The sequence below is a fragment of the Lontra canadensis genome, unplaced genomic scaffold (assembly GCF_010015895.1).
Source record: "Lontra canadensis isolate GAN:19392208 unplaced genomic scaffold, GSC_riverotter_1.0 scaffold99, whole genome shotgun sequence".
NCBI classification, from domain to species: domain Eukaryota; kingdom Metazoa; phylum Chordata; class Mammalia; order Carnivora; family Mustelidae; genus Lontra; species Lontra canadensis.
This window is the reverse complement of record NW_022631093.1, coordinates 6,738,996-6,755,574: the sequence shown is the minus strand read 5'-3', so window position 1 is coordinate 6,755,574 and position 16,579 is coordinate 6,738,996. Positions and strand designations below refer to the sequence as shown.

At 41.6% G+C, this 16,579-nt stretch overlaps 1 protein-coding gene across 6 annotated transcripts in view; it reads left to right on the top strand.

Annotated features, from left to right (window-relative positions):
- Positions 1 to 16,579, top strand: part of KLHL3 (kelch like family member 3) — a 234,885-nt gene that overhangs the window by 142,982 nt on the left and 75,324 nt on the right. For 5 of the 6 annotated variants that reach the window (XM_032837740.1, XM_032837737.1, XM_032837739.1 and 2 more), the window contains one exon: positions 10,529 to 10,635. The exons of the other annotated variant lie outside the window; for it this stretch is intronic. In XM_032837740.1, the coding sequence (XP_032693631.1) occupies positions 10,529 to 10,635 (107 nt within the window). The remainder of the gene's footprint in view (positions 1 to 10,528; positions 10,636 to 16,579) is intronic. 6 annotated transcript variants of the gene reach the window in all.

The following is a 16,579-nucleotide window of genomic DNA, read 5'->3' as shown; positions in this document are numbered from 1 at the left end:
TTTTATGTCACTGACTATTCTACAGTTATTTTTTTTTATTTTTTTTAAAGATTTTATTTATTTATTTGACACTCAGAGATCACAAGTAGGCAGAGAGGCAGGCAGAGAGAGAGGAGGAAGCAGGCTCCCCGCTGAGCAGAGAGCGTGATGTGGGGCTTGAGCCAGGACCCTTGGGATCATGACCTGAGCTGAAGGCAGAGGCTTTAACCCACTGAGCCACTCAGGCACCCCTCTACACTCTTATTTTAAGTGGATGAATGATTTTCTATATTTTTGGTTAATTTTTGAAAAACAGTTCCTTGTTGGTAGATGTCTAGGTATTCCAGTCCCTCATGTAAATAGCACCTATAGGAATTATGTTGGGAGCAATATAGCATAGTGGTCACAAGCATAGACCCTGGAGGCAGGCAGTCTGGTTTCAGATCTTGGCTCCAGCAATCCAGTTCTGTGACCCTGTACAAGTTAATTAATGTCCCTGACCTCACTTTTGTCAACCATAAAATGAAGCTAATAATAGTTCCAGGGTTGCTGGCTTGTTAAGAGGATTAGTAAGTCAAGTGCTTAGAACACTGATGGCACATATATTACTGTTGTAAATACTGGTGCATGTTCACAGTTATTTCTATGGAATTAATTCCTTAGAAGTAGAGATGCTGACTTCTGATTAGTCTCGTAATCGTAATACCAATTCCTTAGATATTGTCACGAAGCCCTGGCGTGTAGAGAACGTTCTGTAACTGTTAGCTATTATTCTGATGACGATCATGTACTAAGTAAGTGCTGGGCTCAGTTGCATGAAGGTGGCAGTAGATTAGACAGTGAAAGTTTTGTTCTCAATGAAGCTTGCATTCTAGTGGTGTTTAAAGATTTTATGAAGTTCTAAGGTACTTCATAGCTTTAAATTCTTTTAATTTCTAAAGCATTAAAGATATGGCTAGTTTTTTAAAACTAGAGTGGAATGGGTGGGTGAGGGAGAGAAAGGGAGCCTGAAAAGATACTTCATTGATCTGGGTGAGCTTAATGTGACCTGGAGGGAGGCATACTTTGTTTGAATGAAGGTCTGGTAAAGCATCTTGCTGTCCAGGGACTGAGCTAATGGAATGTTCCATGATATTCCAGGGACTGGGGGTTATTTCTTGCACTGTTTTCACATCTTCCTCCTGTAATTTTAAGCTATTTTAGTTCACGCACACATGTTCTATGCAATTTATGAATCACACAATTCACGAGTTTCCTATTCTTTTTACTGCCGTGGTAGAGAATGGGCTGTTGGCATGGTAACCACCTAGTCTTCCTCTTCCTTTTGCATTTTATCGCTCAGCTCTCGTCAGACCAATAGCTGCCTCTGGGCAACAGTGTCCTAATGGACTTTGGTTCCTGATTTGCCATCCAGCCAGCAAGTGGGGATGTGGTTCTTTTTGGAATAAAACCCTGAAAAGGGGAGACAATCTCTTCTATCCCATTTTGACAGTTTTAACCATCACAAACAATTCTCTGCCCTCATCCTTTTTTTTTTTTTTTTTTAAAGATGGTCTGCCGCTGTGCCTGTATTATTAGTAATGAACCATCTTAGCACATTGCTTTTTGTTTTTTTTTTTTGGTAATGGCTTTATTAATATGTAATTCATATGCCATATAATATAACCCATTTATAGTATCAACTTAATGGCTTTTAGTGTATTTACAGAATTGTGCAATTCACAGTGGATTTTAGAATATTTTCATCATTCCCTCCCCCCTCCAAAAATCCTATATATTTTAGCAGTAATCCCACTACTCTCCCTATTCCCCCACCATTAATCTACATTCTGTCTCTACAGATTTGCTTATTTTAGAATGATGTAATATGTTTTTTTGTGATCTTTCTTTCTTTCTTCTTTTTCCCCATTCAAATTTTTTTTGATGGTTCTCAAAATTCTGTGACAGATTCTTGGTCAGGCTGTTTCCATTAAAAAGTACTGATTTTAAAAACTATTAACTTAATTTTTTTATTATGTTCAGTTAGCCAGCATATAGTACATTCTAAGTTTTTGTTGTAGTGTTGAATGATTCATTAGTTGCGTATAACTTAAAACTGCCACACACACACACACACACACGCTATAAATGGTCCACAGAATATTCTCCTTTCCTTCTGAAGGTTTTATGATGCATTGTTATCACACGTACTTAAAGGTCCAGTTGATACACCACAACAGTCTGAGGCTGTTCTCCCACCACTGATTAAGACTGGCCTGGCAAGTACTGGGGATAATATTTACCTAGCCTTCTGAGCTTTCTGGGCAGATGTGGTGACCTTGCTAGCTCTAGCTGCATTCTTGTCCACTGCCTTGATGACACCCACAGGAACTCTGTCTCATGCACAAACAGCACGATAGTCCAGAGGAGGATAGTCAAAGAAGGTCTCAACACACATAGGCTTGCCAGGAACCATATCAATGATGGTAGCATCACCAGATTTCAAGTACTTTGGACCATCTTCTAGCTTTTTTTCCAGAGCGATGGTCTATTTCTTCAGCTCAGCAAACTTGTGAGCAGTGTGAGCTTTGTGACAATCCCACACCGATATGTATCCAACACTGATTTAGGCTGAATGGTTCAGGATAATCACCTGAGCTGTGAGGCCAGCTGCTTCCATGGGTAGGTGATTTTTGCTGTCACCAGCCATATTGCCATGATGAACATCTTTGAAAGATATATTCTTGATGTTGAAACCCACATTGTCCCCAGGAAGAGCCTCACTCAGAGCTTCATGGTGCTTTTCAACAGATGTTACTTCATTTGTAACATTGACTGGAGCTAAGGTGACCACCATGCCAGGTTTAAGAACACCAGTCTCCACTCATTCCACAGAAACAGTACCAATACCACCAATTTTGTAGATGTCCCAGAGAGGCAGATGCAAGGGCTTGTCAGTTGGATGTGTTGGTGGCAGAATGCAATCCAGAGCTTCAAGCAATGTGGTTCTACTGGCATTCCCATCTTTCCTGGTTACTTTCCATCCTTTGAACCAAGGCAGGTTAGCTCTTGGCTCCAGCATATTGTCACCATGCCAACCAGAAACTGGCACAAATGCTACTACTGTGTTGGGGTTGTAGCCAGTTTTCTTACTGTAGGCGCTGGCTTCACTAATGATTTCCTCATATCTCATCTGATGGTAGGGTGGCTCAATGGAATCCATTTTGTTAACACCAGCAATTAGTTCTTCTACACGTAGTGTGTAAGCCAGAAGAAGGGCATGCTCATGGGTCTGCCCATTCTTGGAGAAACCTGCTTCAAATTCACCACCAGCAATAGCAACAATCAGGAGAGCAGTCAGCCTGAAATACACCTCTAATCATGTTTTTCATAAAGTCTCTGTGGCCTGGGGCATCATTGATGGTCACATAATACTTGGTGGTCTCTAATTTCTGCAGGGAGATACCATTGGTGATACCATGTTCATGTTTAGCTTTCCATTTTTCCAAGACCCAGGCATACTTGAAGGAGCCCTTTCCTGTCTTGCAGCCTCCTTCTCAAGTGTTTTGATAGTTGTTTTGTCAATTCCACCACATCTGTACATCAGATGACCGGTAGTGGTAGGTTAGCTCGACTGTGTGTCCAGTGACAGTGATGTTGGTGGGAGTCTTTTCCTTTCCCATTTTGGTTTAGGTTTAGTGGTGGTTTTCATGACACCTGTGTTCTGGTGGCAAACCTACTGTGAAAAAGTTTTATGACTTACTTCTCAGGATAATGTTTTTAAGGCTTATCCATGTTTTATCATGTCTCAATATTTCATTTCTTTTTATTGCTGCATAATGTTACACTCTCTGGGTATATCACATTTGAGGCCAGCCATCTGGCTGTTATGGGTAATGCTTCTGTGAACATTCACATACACATTTTTGTGTGGATGCCTGTTTTCATTTCTCTTGGTGATATACCTTTTGGTGGCTGGGTCATATGACAACTACATGTTTAACTTTTGGAGGAACTGCCAGACTATTTTCCCAAAGCACTGCACCAATTTACATTTCTGCCAGCAGTGTATGAAGGTTTCAGTTTCTTCATATCCTTGCCAAAAACACTTGTTATTTTTTGTGTTTTTGATTATAGCCATCCTAGTGTCTGAGGTAGTATCTCATTGTGGTTTTAAATTTGTATTTTTCTATGATCATTAATGGTGTTGAGCATCTTTTTGTATGCTCATTGGCCATTTCTATATTTTATTGGGAGAAATGCCTACTTGGATCCTTTGCCCATTTTTAAATTGGGTTATATGTCCATTTTTGAGTTAAAAGGGTGCAAGTCTTTAGACAGTCCAGATATAAGCATCTTATCAGATATATGATATGCAATGTTTTTCTTTTGTTCTTTGGGTTGCCTTTTCACTTTTTTGATACCCTGATGGTGTCTTTGGAAGCACCAAGTGCTTGGTGTCTGTTTTTTTCTTTTGTTGTTTGTGGTTTTGGTGTCCTGTGTAAAAAACCATTGTCTAATCAGAAGTCATGAAGCTCTACCCCTGTTTTCTTCTAAGGGTTTTATAGTTTTAGCTCTTATATTTAGGTCTTTGATCTATTCTGAGTTAGTATTTGTATATCATGTGAAGTAGGGGTCCTATTTTTGTGTGTATGATATCCAGTTGTCCCAGGACCATTTGTTGAAAGACTGTTTTTTTCCGAATTGAATAGTCTTGGCACCCTTGTCAAAAATCCATTGATTGGGGGAGCCTGGGTGGCTCAGGCAGTTAAGCGTTTGCCTTTTGGCTCGGGTCATGATCTCAGGGTCCAGGGATTGAGTCTGAGTTGGGCTCCCTCTCAGTGGGGAGTCTGACTTTCCCTCTCCCTCTGCCCCTTCTCCTCCCCTGTTGATGATCTTATGCTCTCGCTCACTCGCTCTCTCTCTCAAAAATAAATAATTAAAAAAAAATCCACTGACAGTTTTGGGCAGCAATGGAAATCACCAACAAAATGAAAAGGCACCCTAGAGTGGGAGAAGATACTTGCACATGATAAACCTGATAAGAGGTTTATATCCAAAAGACATAGAGAACTTCTACAGCTTAACACAAGAAGAACGGGATGCCTGGGTCACTCACTCAGTTAAGTATCTACCTTCAGCTCAGGTCCTGATGGTCCTGGGATCAAGTCCTGTGCTGGGCTCCTTGCTCAGTTGGGGAGCCTGCTTCTCCCTCTACCTGCTCTGCCTGCTTTGCCTGCCACTCCCCCTGCTTGTGCTCTCTCTCTAACAAATAAAGTATTAGAATTAAAAAAATACCAACACCATAAGAACAAATGATCTGATTAAAAAGGGAGAGAAGATCTGAATATATATTTTCCAAGGAAGACATACATAAGGCCAATAGACACATGAAAGGATGCTCAACATCACTAATCTTCAGGAAGCACAAATCAAAACCGCAATGAGATACCACCTTATAGCAGTCAGAATGGCTAGTACCAAAAAGAGAAGAAATATCAAATGTTGGTGAGGATATAGAGAAAAGGAACCCTCGTGCACCAATGGTGAGAATAGAAATTAGTGCAGCTACTGTGGAAACCAGTGTGGATGTTTCTCAAAACATTAAAAATAGAAATACCAGGGGTGCCTGGGTGGCTCAGTGGGTTAAAGCCTCTTTCTTCAGCTCGGGTCAAGATCCCAGGGTCCTGGGATCTCTGCTCCATGGGGAGCCTGCTTCCTCCTCTCTCTCTGCCTGCCTCTCTGCCTACTTCTGATCTCTGTCTGTCACATAGATAAATAAAATCTTAAAAAAAAAAATAGAAATACCATATAATCCAGGAATTCCACTACTGGGTATTTACCTATAGAAAATGAAAACACTTAATTTGCAAAGATATATACACCCCTGTGCTTATTCCAACATTATTTATAATAACCAAGATATGGAAACAACTTAAGTGTCGATTGATAGATGAATGGATGAAGAAGTCTTGTGTGTGTATGCGTGTGTGCGCGCACGCACGTGTGTGCATTCCATTATGTATATGTATATAGACTAGAACATTACTCAGCCATAAAAAAGAGATGCCATTTGTGACAACATGGATAAAACTAGAAGGTATTATGCCAAGGGAAATGAGTCAGACAGAGAAAGCCACATACCATATAATTTTACTTATATGTGGAATCTAAAAGAAACACGAATTAAAAAAAAAAAAAACCCAAACAGACACAGGCTTGTAAATACAGGGAATAAACTGGTGGTTACCAGAGTAGAGGGGAGTGGGGAATGGACAAAATAGGTGAAGGGAATTAAGAGGTACAGACTTCCATTTCTGAAGTACAGAAGTCATGGAGATGGAAGGTACAGCATAGGGAATACGGTCAGTAATATAATAACGTGGTATGGTGATAGATGGTAGCTACAGTTACCATGGCGAGCACTGTGTAATGTGTAGAATTGTTGAATCACTCTGTTGTATTCCTGAGACTAATACGACATTGTATATCTGTTATACATCAATAATAAACATTTAAAAAATAAATGATAAAATATTTTAAAAATGAATTGACTGTAAATATGAGGGTTTATTTCTGGATTCTCAATTCTATTCTATTGATCTTTATATTTATCCTTCTATTATTACATACTATTTTTAGCTTTGTAGTAAGTTTTGAAATTGGGAAACATGAGTCTTTCACCTCTGTTCTTTTTCAAGATTGTTTGGCTATTCCAGATCTCTTGCATTTCCACATAAGTTTTAGGGTCAACTTGTCAATTTCTGCAAAGAAGCCAGCTGGGAGTTTGATAGAAATTGTGTTGAATCTGTAGAACAATTTGGGGGAGTATTGCCATCTTAACAATTTTAAGTGTTTCAATCCATGAACACTGGAGGTCTAAGTCTTCTTTAATTTCTTTCACTCTTTCTTTTTTAAAAAAATTTTTTGATGGGCAGCAAAGTGAAGTTTATTGAGTGATAGTACAAAGCTCCCAGAGAGGGAGGGGACCCGAGAGGGTTGCCCTCTTCTTTAATTTCTTTCAACTGTGTTCAGTAATTTTAGAGAATAGGTTTTGCCCTCCTTAAGTTTATTCTTAAGTATTTATTCTATTTGATGCTATTATAAATGGAATTTTTCTTAATATCATTTTTTGTTCATTGCATGTGTATGGAAATACAGTTGATTTTGTATATTGATATTGTGCAACCTTCTTAAACTCATTTGTATTAATTTTTTTTGGTGGATTCCCTATATGATTTTTTTTTTAAATTTTATTTATTTCTTTGACAGAGACAGATCACAAGTAGGCAGAGAGGCAGGCAGAGAGAGGAGGAAGCAGACTCCCCGCTGAGCAGAGAGCCTGATGCGGGACTCGATCCCAGGACCCTGAGATCATGACCTGAGCCGAAGGCAGAGGCTTTAAACCACTGAGCCACCCAGGCACCCCCTATATGATTTTCTGTATATGAAATCATGTCATCTATGAGTAGAGATAGTTTTATTTCTTCCTTTTAAATTTATATGTTTTTCATTTTCATGTTCTATTTCATTTTGTTGCTTCATTGCCCTGGCTTGCCACCCTAATCTTCTCTTATTTACCAGCAGTATTTGGTATAGTTGATTATTCCTTGCTTTTTTGTAGCCGTCTCTTCACTTGACTTAATGGACACCATAATTTTTTGGTTTCCCTCCTGTCTCAGTGGTTACTTTCTCATTTCTTTAGCTGGTTCTTTCTCTTCCTTCTGAACTCTTAACCATCTCCCACCTTTGAAATTAAGACTCATGTATCCATTTCCGTATTTGATAAACCCCACTTAGATGTCTAGTATGCAGCTCTAATTTAACCTTAAATGGAGTGTTTTGTGGGGAAAAAAAGAGAAAGAAATGTTAACGTTTACTGAATGTTTACTATTAGCACTATTCATTATCTTGTTTACAACACATCTGAATTCTGATACCCAGCGGACATGAACCCTGGTCACTTGGATTCCAGGGCCTGAGCTTCCTTCCTAACAGCTATCCCAAAGTGTATAGCCCTACTTTTTGTTTCTTGAGATTGTCCTTTGGAGTAGGGTGTGACAGCTCAGAAAAAAAAAAAAAAATCCTATAGGGCTTCCAGTCAACGGAATTAGAAATGCTTCTGAGCCATGCAGTGCTTCGGAGCTGCGGCTTCTCTTTTCCGTACAGACTGGTTACACTTCAGTGTGCAGACGGGCTTCACCATTCGCAGGCAAAGCCTACATTGAGTTTCTGGTGAGTTTGTCTTGGTCACTTTGCTAGGTTGCATTTTTTTCTCACCTTCAGATACACTTCCAGTCCCACAGAACCGTTCTCATTCATCTGCTTAACTGGAGTCTCCATCTTTATTCCTCATTCCTTCTTGTCTCTTTCCCATTTGGTCATGAACTGTCAGCTCCTCTGGCTTTGTGCAAGACATGCCACTCCAACATTTCCCTTTTCAGCACCCAGCTCAGCTTTTGCTCAGCATTTCTGACCCATCTGTTTTACTTTTCCTTATTAAAATACTGATTACAAGAACAACAACAACAAGTTGTACTTTTTTTGGGCGGGGGGGTTAGTCGTTTTTTTTTTTTTTTTTTTTTAATTGAAGTATAGTTGACAAGTTACTTGTACTTTTAAATAGTGATAAGAGCACTCCATTGTCTCCCTAGAATCTTTAATGAAAGTTAAGTGCAAATGTTGGGAATGCATTTTATACAATAAATATAGGCCAGATTAAAAACTAGCCTATTCTCAGGTAGCATTTGCAATTGATTTGGTACCCATGGCGGATATCCCTTCAAGAAAGATAGAATACCGTGGTGAGATTGTTTGTCCAAGTTCTCAGGTTAGGGGCAGAGCCGGTTCTCTTCCCAGTTGAGCGGGTTTATTCTGATAAAGTTTGTATGTAGGGTCTGCTGTCCACTGTGGGGTGAAGTCTCATCCCCAGGTTTTGCCTCTTGCTTCCCAGAGATCTCACCTTTCCCAGAAACCCTCTCCTGGGGACTTTATTCTATTCACCTTTCCCTATGGGGCCTAATTATATTTCCCTTTCAAAGTATCAGCCCGTCATGAGTCACTATGGTAGTATATCCAGAGTCAGAACTAGATGCAGAACTCAGCCTTCTGTGGCTTTGGGCCACCTCTCTGAACTTCATAGATGATCTGGCATTTACAGCTCTAGCCTTTTCAAGCCTTATGATTCTATGATAAGCAATCTTGGGCTAACGTCTGAATAGTTGGCAAACGCTTAATATGCGACACAGGGATGACAAATAGGTAGCTTCTTTTCCATCATTTGGTCCTGGCAGGCTCATTATAGTCATTTCATCGCTGTCACATGGAACCCGGCCATGACTCAGACTTCTGAGTCCAGTAGCGCCCTAGGTAACCACTGCCACTAGATTGCAGCTGACATGTGTTTGTCCTGTCTTCCCTCCCCCATTTAGTGCTTCACTCTGAAGGAAGGATTAGTGGTAACCAGGTTACCATAGATGTTAGGAACATGGGATCTGGGGTTTAGCTACCTGCATTTGAATCTTGTTTCCACTACTCCCTTTTTGTATGACCTTGAGAAAATTACTTCTCTGGGCCACAGTTTCCTTTTTTGAAATATGGAACATAATAATAATGCTACCTCATGGGGTTTTAGAGAGGAATAAATGAAATATTAGGTATAAGAAAGTGCTTAGTACAGTGCCTAGCACACAGAACCTAATGTTAACTCTTGGAAGGCTGGTGGAAGAAAAATTCTTGGGTCGAAATGGTCTTGTGGCACCCTTTCAATCCTTCAAAGTTGTCTGATATCCATTCTGTCTATGAGTGTAGATTGATCCCTTTTTAAAGTTTATTCATTTATTCATTTATTTATCAAAAATTTAGGGCTCTCTGTATGCTGGGCTTGCACCCAGGTGTCTAGGATCTAACAGTAAACAAGTCCCTTTCAGAGCGCACAGTGTAGTGGAGATGACAAGTAAAAAGGTAGTTACAGTAGCCTTATTAATTGCAGAGATTGGAGTTTCAGGAGTAATCCAGGGTATTTAAGCTGTTCAGGAGTAACCTTCTTGGTGATAATGTTAAATCTGGGTGGGAAGATGAGTACTTGAGGCCTCCAGACCCGGCTGGCCTCTTACAAGTATTTCATGGGTATTGGATCCCTTGGGGGGTTGATAATGTTCTTGCTGGTGGCACACCTCAGCGGCACGCTCATGCTCCTTGGCATTCAGCCAGTCACCCAACTCATAGCCCCAGACTTTCCCCATTGCTCTCTGAGCTGCTGTCCCAGGGTCTCAGAGCAGATAGAGTTGAGAATCAGAGATGTGCAGACAAAGGAAGGAGACTTGAAGTGGCAGCTCCTGGATAGTTGGATCTCTCTGTGTGCCTTAGGAAAGCATGAACGCCAGGCTCATCAGGGACTTGGAAAGTCAATGAGCTTATCCCGCTGCCTAACTCAGTATGGCAAATGTCCCTGACAGCCTTGTATGGTGGCAGTGTGGAATCTGGGTGGAAGGGAAAAAAATGCCCTTGTGTGGCTGGGGTTGGGCGTTGGTGCTGTGACCCATGCTGTCCCCTCGCTGGTGTTTTACAGTAAACAGCTGTTGTGTGACGTGATGATTGTGGCGGAAGATGTCGAGATAGAAGCCCACCGTGTGGTCCTGGCAGCCTGCAGCCCCTACTTTTGTGCGATGTTCACAGGTACGGTGAGGGGCAAACAGTGACCCACAGTTACGGGCCCACAGCCCCGCTGAGGGAATGTTTTGGGGGGTGGCGTGAGGGGAGGGAGGAAGCCGGATGCCATGACATGAACTGGGAGGAGCTTCTTTGTGTCAGAGACTATGTTTTGCACCATGGAGGACTTGATGCAACCAGCCTGGCGTGCAACCCCTTGCCCGCTCTGAGGAAAGAAGAGGTGGAATCGGAGCTTATTAGTTCTCAGACTTCAGCATGCATCAGAATCGTGCAGGGGAGCTTTTAGACATGTAGGCCCTTGGGCTCATCCCCACACCTCTGATCTTTCATTTTGCAGATGGTAAACACTGAGGTTGAGAAAGGGGAAGGAACTTGCCCCAGATCACCCAGGATATGGGTGGAACTTGGCTTCTTGATACCTTGCCCCATGCTGGACTAGTTTGTCCTTCCCTAGCCATTCCTCCCAGGCAAGGTCTGCCAACCTCCTTGAGCCTTTACAGGAGTGTAGAAGACATTTGGAAGAAGTGATGGTGGAGGGGAGAATAAGACAGGAATTTTCACCATCTGGCGTTCAGCTTCAGTACCTCTGCCAACTTTCTAGAGAAGCCATGCTTCTTGTGCATGCCAAATAGCCCTGTCCAACTAGTTCACATGTGAGACTGAATTCCTCGAAACCCGTGGGTGGAGCTTCCTGTCTGTAGCACCTTGCAGCACCTCCCCTGCTCTACAAATCATTGCTGTCCAAGGGCCAGCTAGGCTGGGTGAGACCCTCGGACTGGGTCAGGTGTCCCTTCTCCACGTTTGCCAAGTACCCAGTGCTGCTTTTGAGTGTGGTCACTATCCCTCTGTGTTCTTGTCGGTTTCCTGGGGTCTGCTGTGCCCATGCTCTGGAGTCTGGTATATCAGCTGCTTCTCATGCTGCAGGGTTTTTGTTTTTAAATTTAAAATTTTTAAGAGATTTTATTTATTTGTCAGAGAGAGAGATGGAAAGAGAAAGCACACACAAGCAGGGGGAGGGGCAGAGGGAGAAGCAGACTCCTCGTGGAGCAGGGAGCCCAATGCGGGGCACGATCCCAGGACCTTGCGATCATCACCTGAGCTGAAGGCAGAGGCTTAATTGACTGAGCCACCCAGGCGTTCCTCATCCTGCAGTTTACAGCTCAGGTGTCTCCTCTGAGAGGCCTCCTCTGATGACTCTCGCCATAGATCCCCGCCATGTATTTTTTAATAACATTTATCCCTCTCTAAAAATCCTGTTGTTGGTTGTCGATGTGTTCTTTATCTTTCTCTCCTCACTAGACTGTAAGCTCCGTGAAGACAGAGGTGTTGGATTTGTTTACTACCACATCCTAAACATCTGGTACACAGTAGGAGCCAGACTTTTTTTCATTAACTTACAACGTAGTATTTTCCCCAGGGGTACAGGTCTGTGATTCATCAGTCTTACACAATTCACAACACTTACCATAGCACATACCCTCCCCAATGTCTGTCCATCACCCAGCCACCCTCTCCTTCCCCCTCCAACCCCCAGCAACCCTCAGTTTGTTTCCTGAGATTAAGAGTCTCTTATGGTTTGTCTCCCTCTCTGGTTTCATCTTGTTTTATTTTTTCTTCCCTTCTCCTATGATCCTCTGTCTTGTTTCTCAAGTTCCTTATATCAGAGAGATCATATGATAGTTGTCTTTCTCTGACTGACTTATTTCACGTAGCATAATACCCTCTAGTTCCATTTGTGTCATTGCAAATGGCACGATCTTTTTGATGGCTGCATAATATTCCATTGTATATATATATATATACCATATCTTCTTTATCCATTCATCTGTTGATGGACATCTAGGCTCTTTCCATAGTTTAGGAGCCAGATGTTTTTTAAGTGAATGAACAAAATGCCTCCACAGTTGATGGTGAGCTTTGAGCATCTGAGGACCATGTCTTGTCACAGTTGAATACTTAGAGCCAACCACACAGGGCATGGTGTTTAGGAGACAGTAAATAAGTAAAGTTTGAATAATGTGAGCTTGCTAAGAATGGTTGAGTGCAGGCACCCAATTTTTGCTGAATGGGCTCTTACTCTCTTCCTAATACATAGTTTGTGGCCTTTCCTGGGCAAGAGTTATTCTAGTTGGGAGTGACTTATCCCTTGTGTATTGAGAGTTCCTCCCCTGGGGCTCCCTGTTGGTTCATCTTGTAAAGGACCTGTACCTCTACCAAGTGGACCGAGACACTTACCTCACTGTGAGCCTTGGGCTGGGAATTAGTAGCCAAAAAAAGGTGGCTTAGAAAACCAGCTAATTTACTACCTGGAAGGATTTTTTTTTTTTTTTTTTTTTTTTTTTTTTTAGATTTTTATTTATTTATTTGACAGAGAGAGATCACAAGCAGCGCAGAGAGAGAGGAGGAAGCAGGCTCCCCTCTGAGCAGAGAGCCTGATGCGGGGCTCGATCCCAGGACCCTGAGACCACGACCTGAGCCGAAGGCAGCGGCTTAACCCACTGAGCCACCCAGGCGCCCCCTACCTGGAAGTTTTGAGCTGGATTCTCTTTGGTGTAGTTTCATACTCTAGTAGTAAGGTTTTTATTTCTTTGTTTGCTCCTCTCCCTCATCTATTCCTCTGTCTTTAAAATAATTCATTTTGTTTGCAATAGTTATTTAGCTGCACCTTCACTAAGTACCTCTGCCAGTCCTTTTTCTCTTGCCTGCATGGTTTGGAAGGTCCAGTGTTGAGAGAGGAAATCTATTTGGAATTGTAATATTGGCCCCACTTGTTGTTAGTAAACTTGCCTCTGGGGTAGTGGAAGTGTCTACCCCAAAACAAGGTCATTCTATCAACAGATAGAAAAGATGCTTCTGGAGCAGATCTTGGATTCTAGTCATTAAAGAGAGGGAAAAAATCAAGAATAAAACAGTCTAATGTGATCCCCAGCTCACATCTTCCTTGAATCTCGTTACTGTCCATCCTTGAATCCTCCCAGATATCTAGCCAGCCATCTAGCCAGCCATCTGCCTGTCTCTCCACCCACCCAATTATCTACCCATCTAAATACTACTCACATATGTTCATTGCAGGAAAAAAAAAGAGAGAGAAAACCGCGGACAAGCCAAAAAATAAAAATAAAAAGTTACATATAATATAACATATATAATATTATAGTTTATATCCTTTCAGAATTTATATTTGTAAATATATACAGATATAAAATAATTTTTTTAAATTTATTTGAGAGAGAGAGAGGTTGTGAGAGAGAGAGCACGAGCAGGGGGTAGAGGGAGAAGCGGGACCCCAACTGAGCAGGGAGCCAGACATGGGCTTGACCCCAGAACCCTGAGATCATGACCTGAGCTGAAGGCAGACGCCTAAACAGCTGAGCCACCTGGGTGTCCCCAAAACAAATTAATCTTGTATATATACAGTTGATGTAATGTGTATACTTAAAAAAAATTGCTGTTCATTGCCCAGGAATGTTCTCCCCACCCCAACCTCTTTGCCTGTCTAACTCCTATTCATCTTTCATTACCACTGAAGCAGCACTTCCTCAGGTCAGCTTTCCCATGATCCCCTTGGATTAGGTTAAATTCTTTTGCTATTTACTCTTATGGTACTTCATGCTTGTCTTTAGTGTTAGCGATTGTCTCATTACTTCCTCAATATCTGATTGCTCTGGTCAGTCAGTTAAGAACTGTACCTAAACTCAGTGCTGTGTCCTCACTGCCTGGCTTGATCTTCTATGTAGTAGGTGCTCAATGAAGTTGGCTTAATTGAACCAGCAGTACATCTTCATGTCAGTGAAATCACATCTACATCATCATTTTAATGGTTTCATAAGATTCCATCATATATATCCTAATTGAAAATCCATTTCCTCTTTGATTAGAAAAGATAATTCTTTCTCATATTTTGCTATTTAATTATTTTAAATAATTCTTTCTCATATTTCTTAATCTTATTTACCTTATGATTATATCCTAGCATAGATCACAAGAATAAGGGTGTACACATTTTGAAGACTTGTGAAACACATGCCGGAAATCCAGTTCTTAGAACAGTTGTACTAGCTTGTACTTCCATTGACAATATATGAGATTTGTGTATTTTTTCAGGCCCCTTGATTTTGCTTAAACCTTGACAAACAGGTGCAAAAAAAAGTTACACTGTAAAATTTTGTTCTGATGATCAGGTTCATCTTCAAAATCCATAAATTTAGTCATGAAAAGGCCCAGCTGACTCTCGTTAAGCCCATTTCTATCAGCGTGTTTAAGGCCAAAATGAAAAGGAAATACTCGTGACATTCTTCTGACTTGAGTGGTGTGATTACGATCTTTTTACTCAGGCTTAACGTGTTTTTATTTTTTTGTCCTCTCAGTTCATATTGCCCAAGTGTTCCAGATATTAGCCCTGTTCCTTGACCATGTCCTGCCCAGGGTAACTTGGAATAATTGTGAAACAGGTCTGAGTGCTCACAGGAGGGTGTGGAGAGGGCTTGTGAGAAGATCTGGGGTGGGCTGTCACTCAAACAGTCCAGCACTCCTTCAGCACAGTCATTGGAGAGGCCAGCAATGCTGGGCTCTGCCCATCTTTGTCCTGTCAATATGAAATACTTTAGATGCCCCTGCTTCCTCCCTATGGAGCACCTCCATCCCCAGGGAAGCTAATTTTACCCAAATAGCTGAGTCAGTTTTGGTCTTCTTTATTATGCCTTTTACTATGTGTCCTGTGTACTAGAGTATTTTTTGCTTCATGTGAGTCCCTACATGTTGTCCAAATACATTAAAAACAACACCATCTTATAATGTTAAAGGAGCCAAGTTTTAAAGAATACATGGGCTCAGGGTATGAGCGCCCATCATCACTTGACCTGATGGAAGTGTGGAATTGTTTGCTGTCCTGGGCTCTTTGTGGTTCTCAGACATGTCTAGGTGCAAGGACCTAAGGTACATCCTGAGGATTTAAAGAAGTTTAACTGCTAGTCCTTAAGTCCAGGCCACCATCATCTTTCACCTAATTTCCTGCCCCTTTGAACTAGTCGTCCTGCCTCCTATTTTGTTCCCTCACCTCCAGCCTGTTCTCTATGCTATAGCTATCACATCCAAAATATCAATTGATGTATCCCTTAGCTTCTTCAAATCTGTCAGGGGCTTTTTCTCGGCATGAAGTCTGAACTCCTTGACATGGCTCATAAGGCCCTCCAGTGGTCTAGACCCTGCTTATACCTCCAGCCTTGTCTCCCCATTCCTCCCTTTGTATGCTGTGCTTCTGCCAGACTCAATTTCCTAGGGGCCTAGAACAGGTCATGTTCTTTCTTACCTCTCTTTGCCTGGAGTAAGTATTCTTCCCTTATACTTACCTCTCTTCTGAATAGCTATGACTCCTTCTCCAGATCTCATTTTAGACCAGTGGTTCTTAAACATTATGAATCAATCTGATGAAAACAATGGACTCTGCCCCCCCAAAAAGCAAATATGGGCTCTTGTGTGCTCATCATTTTACATGTAGTTCAAGGTCCAGGAATCCTTGCTTAAGAACCCTTTAAGCTGAGCCCTCTTTTCTAGTATTTAACATACTTTGTAATTGTTGGTTTATTGTCTCTGTCCACTGGACTGAGCTCCATGAAGGTAGGGCTGTAACTTATTCATCGTGGTGTCCTCAGGCCTAGAACAGTGCTTAGCACACAGGGACTGTTTGATACATGTTTGTTGAATGAATGAATGAACAAACAAACAAAAGAATGAACAAATATCTGTCCTTGATCATGCTCATTTTGGAAGAACAGTACATGCAAGGTACAGATGACAAACCGACGTAAGGGTTTGTGCAAATAACAGACGTTTTCTGAAAGTTCAGAAACTGAACTTTCTGGGTGGGGCCTCCTGGGAAAGACAGGAAGAGGGCTTTTGGATTGACCTTGAAGATGGAAGGACTTATAGGATTCATGTTTTGTTTTCTAGA